This window comes from Bufo gargarizans, chromosome 3, assembly GCF_014858855.1.
Source record: "Bufo gargarizans isolate SCDJY-AF-19 chromosome 3, ASM1485885v1, whole genome shotgun sequence".
In the NCBI taxonomy this organism is placed as follows: Eukaryota; Metazoa; Chordata; class Amphibia; order Anura; family Bufonidae; genus Bufo; species Bufo gargarizans.
Window position 1 is genome coordinate 312662519 of NC_058082.1, and position 9222 is coordinate 312671740.

Sequence of the window (9222 nt, forward strand, 5' to 3'; positions counted from 1 at the left end):
CCACCATTGAATATTGTTACAGGTTCCAGAATATACCCAGTCCTGATAATGTTAAGGCCCACTCTACTAGGGCCACTGCCTCCTCTTGGGCTGAGAAAGGAGGAGTCTCGCTGGACCAGATTTGCAAGGCTGCAACCTGGTCAAGCACCAATACCTTCGTAAAACATTACCGTCTTAATCTTCCGGATTCAAATGAAACTCTTTTCGGCCGGAAGGTTTTACAGGCGTTATCCCCACCCTTTTAGTTATCTGTTATGTCTCAATGTGGGCCGTCATGGTGGATGAAATGGAAAAACCGCAATTGGACTTACCGGTAATTCCGTTTCCTTGAATCCACCATGACGCCCATACTATTCCCCTTCCCAAAAAAAAAAAAAAAAAAAGATATAAAATATAAAAAATAAAAAAAAGGGGAGATATATGCTTACGAATATATCTTTTCATATATACGTACTTTAGGATAAATAGAAGTTTAAGGGTATGGATTAATATCCTTTTACTTTTGTTCCACCTTTTCGGGTAATTGTAAAGCACTGAGGAGGTGGAGGGGTGGGGGGTTCTTAAACTCTGTGTTCCTGCCCCTACAGAGGTCAAGGGTCAATCTCAATGTGGGCCGTCATGGTGGATTCAAGGAAACGGAATTACCGGTAAGTCTAATTGCGGTTTTTTTTTTATAATTAGTAACTGTCAGCAAAACAGACAAGAGATGGAGATGGGGTGTGTGGGGTTTTTTTTTTTTTTTTTTACACAAGCCCTTTTGAAACGAATGTTACGCATACAGATGTGTTAAAAAAAAAAAAAAGAAAAAAGAAAAATGTTGTGCATGGGCTGTAACGTATCTGCTGTTTGCAGTAGCTGTGTGCTCTGGTACTAACATAGTGAATGGAGTCTGAAGCAGAATGCTTAATCCACGGTGTAGCAACTGTGAGCTGCAGTAACCCAGCATGACCACTACCCAGACAATGGCGCTGTGCTTCTAGTTCCATTCTGGTTATGCTGATGGACGCTGCAATTGGCTGATCAGTGGGGGTTGCTTCTTGTTGGGCTCCTACCGATCTGGTATTGGTGACCACTATAGAACATCTAGTAATCGCTCTGGGGCCAGTCTGACCCGGATGGACGCATGTCTTTTATCAGCTGTACAAACTGATACTATGTTACCTGTGAGAAATGTTGGCTGAACCTGCAGATTTCCTTTTGTTTTAATCACAAGTAATCCATTGTACTCTCAGGGTTTTGCAGCTGGCAGACTTCTGGATAGTCTTCATTGTGGTATTTAAGTTTGTTCCTAGTCAGAAGTACATGTGAATATGTGAGACTTTCCAATATCTTACTATTTGGGCTGCATCCTCCTCTCCTTCCAACAGCATGTAGATCTTTTCCTATATGTAGGCTCCCTGTAAAGATACAGAAACTAACAGATCTGTCTTGTCTGAGGTGAGATGCAGCATCTTTACCCTTTTTTTGTGTAAGGGTAAATTCACATACTTGTTGCAGAAAATCTGCATTGGGTTATTTTGGCAGCAGGCACAGGGACTTCTGCAAGCCCCATTCAGAAGAAGGCAACAATTGGGTGAATTCACATGGAGAAGATTTGTTGCAGAAATTCCTGCAACAAATCTACTGCATGTGAATTCCCCCAAGACTCAGAAAATAGCAGGGGAAGCCATCTGATGGCGCATGTGCTCACATGGCAAAGCCCAGAGGGCCCACTCGCTGAGCAAGCAAGGAGAGAAAGTGGCCATCTTTAGAGGCACCAGCAGAAGAAAAGGCCGGCAATACTCCGCTTTGGACACAATACTGGCTGCACTGCAGCAAATAGATCTACAGTTGTGTGTTTTTTTTTTTTTTTTTTTTTTTTTCTTTTTTTTATTTCCCTCTACAATTGGTACATTTTCAGTTGTCATGTGGTATTTAAAGGTTTTGTTTAAATCGTGGTCATCTGATGTTCTGTTCAGACAGTTGGAGGCTTGAGTTCATAAGCTATGTTTGTGTGCAATATTAAATTGTTCTAGTGCCTTCACACTTCCACTTTGGCTTGGCCAATTATTGCTAGACGTTTTATTTGCTTTCTACAGGTAAAGAGAAGAGGGAAATATCTGGCTCTGATGGTGAAGGCACAAGTAGTTCTCAGTCAGAAGGGTCATCGAGTATTGCTAGCCTTAAAGGAGGTGAGTTTGTGATGTCGTCAGACCATAAAGTCTCTTACAGGAATGGTGCGGTCATTGGCTTGCTGTATAACCCAGTTCTGTTTTAGTTGGACAGATTGCCAGAAAATGTCTGGCAAAGTGCAGCAACTTAGTCGGATCGTGAACTAACCATCATATTAAACACATCTATGGTGTAAAATCAATCTAGATAGGGCAGCTGTGATGCAGCGCAGGACCATGTGGCTATGGCAGCTGATATTTTCTTAGCTCATTACAGATGGATTGGTTATTCTGTGTACATTGTTAATGGCTGCCTGTACCTGATGAAAAGAACTTGCATGCCGTACTGGAGGAGCAGCGAATAGGACATAAAGCAAGGGTAGCATTCAGGTACAGCTACTGGGAGCATTGATCATGTAGATAAAGTTTATTACAAAGCACTTACTAATGTATTGTTACCCATATTGCTTGCTTTGCTGGCTGGATTCATTTTTCCATCATATTATACACTGCTAGTTTACATGGTTATGACAGCCCTGTAATCCAGAAGCAATGGTTGTTTGCATACTGAATGAAAAAGCACTACCACTGTACCAGCCACCAGAGGCCAGTGCTTTTTCCTATACTGTGCGAGCACGACCACCACTGATGGATTACTAGGTGGCTGTAACCATGGAAATGAGCAGTATATATTCTGATGGAAAAATGAGTCCAGCCAGCAAAGGAGGTAATATGGATAATATATTAGTAAGTAGCTGGTATTAACTTCCTCTACATAATAAATGTTTGCTGTAGTGGGACAACTGAACCTGGACGTGTCTCCATTTTCACCCTGGCAGCCCCCCTGACTTGAGCATCGGAGCAGGTCATGCTGAATCGCACAGGGAAAAGGCGCTTTTTTTATTTTTTTTTATTTGTGTGGGGGGGGGGGATATCCAGTGATGTAACGGGGCTGCCAGGAAGCACAGTGACGTGTTATGATAAACAAAAGAGCCTGTGCCCTGCACGAGGGAGAGCATGAAATGCTCCGATGCTCAAGTCAGGGGGCTGCCGGGGTGAAAATGGAGGCACGTCCGGGTTCCGCTCTGAACCTGGACAACCCCTTTTAAGGGTCCCATGGTTTTGTGTGACGGCTGCCTGTCCACAATGTGGCCCCAGCATGGGGATCCACATGCGGCACACCTGTCAGTGCTATTTGTTTTAAACTTGCCCCTCCTGGCTGTACTTGCTGCACATCTTAGTTTCTCTGCTCCTCCAGAACTGCTTGCAATTATGGCATTATTTAGGTATGGCCAGAAGGGGAGAGTTTGCAACTAACAGGTTCAAATTGGCAAACAATCCCACATCTTGTACGGGCAGCCTTACACTCAATACCTTGAGACCCTTACCAATTACTGCTTAACCACCTCCTGACGCCTAACGCAGGGATGCGTCCTGTGGGCGGCCAGGTTATTCCTCCTTGGCGCGTCATCTCGCGAGACACGAGATTTTCTGTGAACGCGCACTCACAGGATCGCGAGGTAAACGAGTTGATCTGCAGCCTGCCAGCGGCGATCATTCGCTGGCAGGCTGTAGATATATTTATTTATTTTTCCTCTAAAAAGGTATATTAGATGCTGTTTTGTTAACGGCGTCTAATAGTCTAATATACCTGGTCCTCTGGTGGTCCCTCTTGCTTGGATCGACCACCAGAGGACACAGGCAGCTCTGTAAGTAGCACCAATCGCCACACTACTCCTCTCCTTCCCCCCACCCCCCCCCCCCCGGTCACTTATTAACCCCTTATCACCGCCTGTAAGGCTCCATTCAGACGTCCGTATGTGTTTTGTGGATCCATATAACACTGACACGGGCAATGTGCTTTCCGCATTTTGCGGATCCGCACATTGCCAGAACTATATAGAAAATGCCTTTTTCTTGTCCGCAATCGCGGACAAGAATAGGACATGTTCTATAGGCTCTACAAAAAACGCAGTGTTTGCCTGATCTTGTGCGCACACTTGGGTTCAGTCCGCCCCACCGCAGTGACAGAATATATATATATTTTTTTCTTTCTGATCACCGCAAAAACATCGTAAAATCGCTGCAGCGCTATAAAGATCACTTTTGAGGGGCATGGTGAGTTCATAGAAGATTTTGTTTTATCTTACTAAGTCTCATATTCCACTAACTTGTAACAAAAAATAAAATCTTACATGAACTCGCCATACCCCTCACGGAATCCAAATGCGTAAAAATGGCCTGTAAAATCCTAAAGGTACTCATTGGAATTTGGGCCCCTTTGTGCACCTAGGCTGCAAAAAAGTGTCACATGTGCTATCGCTGTACTCTGGAGAAGTAGGGCAATGTGGTTTGGGGTGTATTTTTACATATACCCATTCTGGGTCAGAGAAATATCTCTGTAAAATGACAACTTTGTATAAAAAAAATAAATGGGGAAAAGTTGTCTTTTTCAGAGATATTGATCTCGCCCAGCATGGGTATATGTAAAAATGCACCCCTAAAGCACATTGCCCTACTTCTGAGTACGGCGATACCACATGTGACACTTTTTTTGCAGCAAAGGGGCCCAAATTTCAATGAGTACTTTTAGGATTTCACAGGGTATTTTTTACACAATTGTATTTTTTTTTTGTCACAAGTTAGTGGAATATGAGACTTTGTAAGAATAATAATAATTTTCCGCTAACTTGTGACAAAAAACAAAAAACTTGAACTCACTATGCCCATCAGCGAATACCTTAGGGTGTCTACTTTCCAAAATGGGGTAATTGTGGGGTGTTTCTACTGTCTGGGCATTGTAGAACCTCAGGAAACATGACAGGTGCTCAGAAAGTCAAAGTGCGTAAATTAATTTTTTTGCACCATCGTTTGTAAATGCTATAACTTTTTTACCCAAACCAATAAATATACACTTTTTTTATTTTTATCAAAGACATGAACAATAATTTGCGAGAAATTTTATATAGAAATGTAGTTTTATTTGAAAGGTTTTTTTATTTACTTTTTTTTTGCAAAAATTTCGATTTAATATAAAAATGTCGTCGGCAATGAAATGCCACCAAATGAAAGCTCTATTAGTGATAAGGAGGTAAAATTCATTTGGGTGGTAAGTTGTTTGACCAAGCAATAAACTGAAAGTAGTGTAATGCAGAATTGTAAAGTGGTCTGGTCATTAAGGGGGTTTAAGCCATGGGAGCTGAAGTGGTTAATAACAAATCTGTTTCTAATGAAATAAGGCTGCGTTCGGGATGGAGCGCTCTTTATGCGCGTTTACAATCGCGGCTCTGCAACAAGCGAACGCCCATTGTCGCGCGTTCCCGGAAGTCTATGTATGGCCTAAGAATAAAGCTGGTGCAGTTCTCTACAAAGTCAGCCGTACCTGCCTGCTGTGCTTGCCTTATGTCCTACTTTTTTGCTCCTCTACAACCACTTGCAGGTTCTTTTCACAGGGAGAGTGCATGTGGCAAACAGCACCTCCTCTTCTCCAGCTGTGCAGGGTGTTATCGGTATGTGTGAGTACAGCAACCTTCCAGTTACACTTCATTATAAACCTGAAACCCATCGTATGTGTAAGGCTCACAGCTTGGGCTGTGCTGGGTGCGAAGCTTGACATCAATTTTGTTAACGTCTCCCTTGAGTGTATTATACTCTGTTTAATCTGTGCTCAAGCTTCTCTCTACTTTGTATCCATTGGCATTTAAGAGGCTGTAATCTATACGTATTATCCCTTGTCACTTTGGGGAATAAAATCTAAAATAACAGTCTATCTTAGCCCCAAGGACAATAATTGTTCCTGATCACTGATGTTTTGGCAAGCTTGGTTAACTCTGATTAAATTGGCACCAGATTCTGGAAGATTTTTGTTTTTCACATTTTGAATCTGTTTTTAATTTCATTTAGCTACAGGTAATCTGTTAGACTTGGAAGAAGCAACCAAAACATTTGATGTATTAAATGCCAGTGACCATCACTTTGAAGGTATATTTGGTCAAAATGCCCCCAACGAGAACAACAATGTAATGTGGGTAAGTAGAGCATGATGTCCTCTAAAAGCTCAGATATCTAAAAAAAAAAAAAGGTTGTGTGTATATACAGAGGAAACCTGCTGGATGAGTCCTGTAACATCTAACTTCTGTTCATTTTTGCAAGCCACCATGATAAATGTTGTATTAAGTGGGGGAGGGGAGTCCCAGCTGGAGGACACCTTTTTGATGGCATTTTCTAGCAATGTGCTGTCAGCCGTGATGAATATGGAATCCCTAAAACTATTGTTCGGGAAATGTTCATAACTATCGGTTTTCTTGGTGGTATGATTTGAACATTTTCTTTTGTGCTACAATCCAGGAAACCGTGTTCTGAATAACTATACCCCCTTACAAAGCACAGTAACAATAGCCTTCATTGAAAATACTCCATCTTTATGCATTTTTCTTCTTCCTCCTGTGCAGGAACTTGATGATGGACTTGATGAGGCATTTTCCAGGTAATGTGTTAGAGGCTGCTGAATAAAAATTAACGGCATTTGCAGGTTATCTAACTGGAGCACATTATGCAGTTCATTCGCATAAAATGGCTTGCCTTGACTGTCACAGGGCTCCCTTTCAGCTTAAGACCAGCATAGTTAGTACATGGGTATGTGTATGTGTGTGTGTGTGTGTGTGTGTATATATATATATATATATAAAAAAATTTAAACCTGCTAATGTTAAGCAGAGACATTAGGCAGACTATTGGCTGAAGTCTTTTTCATTTTACTCAAACTTTTTACCTTCCGAGGTTAATGTTAAAAATGCCACTTTAAGATGACCAAATACATGCTAACACTGCCATTCTACATCTCACCTGGGTTGTGGATGGAAGCGAAAAGACCATCTTAATGGACTTAATGCAAGAGAGACCAACTCCTTTTTGTCACACCTTACTCTAGAATGGGGCTCCAAAATCGAAAGGGCGCATGCACATCGTTCTCTCCATTCACTTCTATGGAAGTTCAGAAAAGAGCTGAGTGTGCTTGGCTACTGTATTTCTGAAACTCCCATAGAAGTGAATGGAGAGCGCACACTGTGCATGTGTGGCCGCCTCTACGAGAGTTCTGGAATTTTTCCACAGTCCCATAAAAGCAAATGGAAGGCCCCATTCTAGAGATATCGGTCCCAATAGGAAAATTTTACACCACCACATTTGAAAGGTGTTGAAACAGCACTCTAGACTGCAAGTTTACCAAATATAATTTTTCTTTTTTTTTTTTATAACTTTATACTACCTATTGGTTGGCTTACTTGACATTTTGAACCTAATGCAATTTCATAAAATGCACCAAAATGTGGGCCAATGCCTCTCCCTTAGAAACGTGCATGTTGTCCTATATGGTGAAACTTATTATTGGGGTCTGATCACAAAAAAAGCTATACCTTGGTTTGACTGGAGCTTTTATTTTGACCCATAGACTTGCAGAGTCCAGGACCAACCCTCAGGTTCTCGACATCGGAGTGACTGAGAATGATATCCAGCCTGATGAATGCTTCTCCCCTACTACTTGGGACAGAATGGAGTTGAACCCTGCAGATGGAGATGAACTGTTTACATTCTGACATTGATAAATTGGTCTTCTGGTTTTCAGTGCAATAGTCCCTACAAGAGCAAATAAAATATCTGATAATGAATGTATTTGACGTGGGACCGTAAAACCAAAGCTTTAACATGTCTTATTTTCCACAATATAATGGAGGAAAGTTGACTAGTGAGAGAAATTATATATTTTTACATACAGTGGCATGCCGTGGCTTTCTCTTTCTGGAATAACAAGTTGAATAACATTTCATTGTAAACCCATAAAGAACTTGCATTTGAACTGTTTGGAAATATAATGTTACAACAACTTTTTGCTTCAGTATTTAAGCTTTTTTTTTTTTTTTTTTTTTTTTTTAACTTTTGGCTAATCAGCCAACTGTAATCAAAGATATGATATACATTTGCTCTGGTCATTCACAAGCTCATTTTTTGTTAATTTTATTTTTTTCCTAGTCTTCACGTTGATATACAGTATTTTTGACAATTTTTTTTTATACACTTACATTACATTATCGCACTTCAGTGAGGACTGCACTTATAATTTTTTAATTTTTTTTATGAACGAAATGGAGACTGAAATATTCATCCTGCTTGCATGCTTTATATTTTTTTTAATTTATGTTTAATACTGTGCTGGTGAATGTGTGTTTTTGGGAATTCGGCATATACAAAGGAGTTAATATTTCAAGTGTTCTATGTCTAACTTGCACAGTCTTACTGATTCAATTCTTCCCATTAGAATTTTTTTTTTTTTTGGGCACCTTCATATAATATAAAGGACCATCTCATGTGGAGCTGGTGACAGGATTAACACTAACATTTGCACAAGTAAATCCGTTACAATTTTTTGATCCAACTACTCATTTTTTCAAACACTGAATGCTTAAAACAGATTCCTTCACCCTTCCCAATTTATGTAACTGACGAGCAAAAAAAAATTCATATTCGGACTATTCACTGGATATTTTTGGGTGGTCTCATTATCTGTGTTGTAAAAATTGAAGCCTGTGTATGTTCTTGACTTTAGTTTTGTTATGCTGAAATCCTTGCGATAGAAGTAACTTACAATATTTTCTAAATGTGCATTGTAATACAACTTTTTATTACTTGAATGTAACATAAGACAATCATTCTAGAATATATTCTGCTTAAAACCTAAAATTTTTATATATGGATGTTTGTTTGTCTTGGTACATCTTCTTAAACCTGATCTTCAGTCAGTTGTGAGATGGGAGAAATGGCATCTCTTCTAAATCTCTGATCTGGAGATGAAAACAAAGATGGCTTTATTCTGACTTGTTGGAGGTTATCATGGTCCTTGTTGGATTTATCATGGTCCTGTTAACCTCTAAGGACCCATGACGTGCATGTACGTCATATCGGGCTGGGATTCAAAGACCAGTGATGTACATATACATCATGCTGATCAGTTGGGTGAAGGAGCTGCGCCCGCCTGATCAGCGGTAGGGGTCTGAACACTGTAATAAAAAAAGATGAA

General features: G+C 40.4%; 1 protein-coding gene across 1 annotated transcript in view; it reads left to right on the plus strand.

The window, feature by feature from the left end:
* Positions 1–8893, plus strand: part of LDLRAP1 (low density lipoprotein receptor adaptor protein 1) — a 30021-nt gene extending 21128 nt beyond the window's left edge. Inside the window, exons 6-9 of the mRNA XM_044286920.1 lie at positions 2079–2171; positions 6054–6178; positions 6602–6636; positions 7600–8893. Of these exons, the coding sequence (XP_044142855.1) occupies positions 2079–2171; positions 6054–6178; positions 6602–6636; positions 7600–7744 (398 nt within the window). The 3' untranslated portion in view covers positions 7745–8893. The remainder of the gene's footprint in view (positions 1–2078; positions 2172–6053; positions 6179–6601; positions 6637–7599) is intronic.
* The last annotated feature ends 329 nt before the right edge of the window (positions 8894–9222 follow it).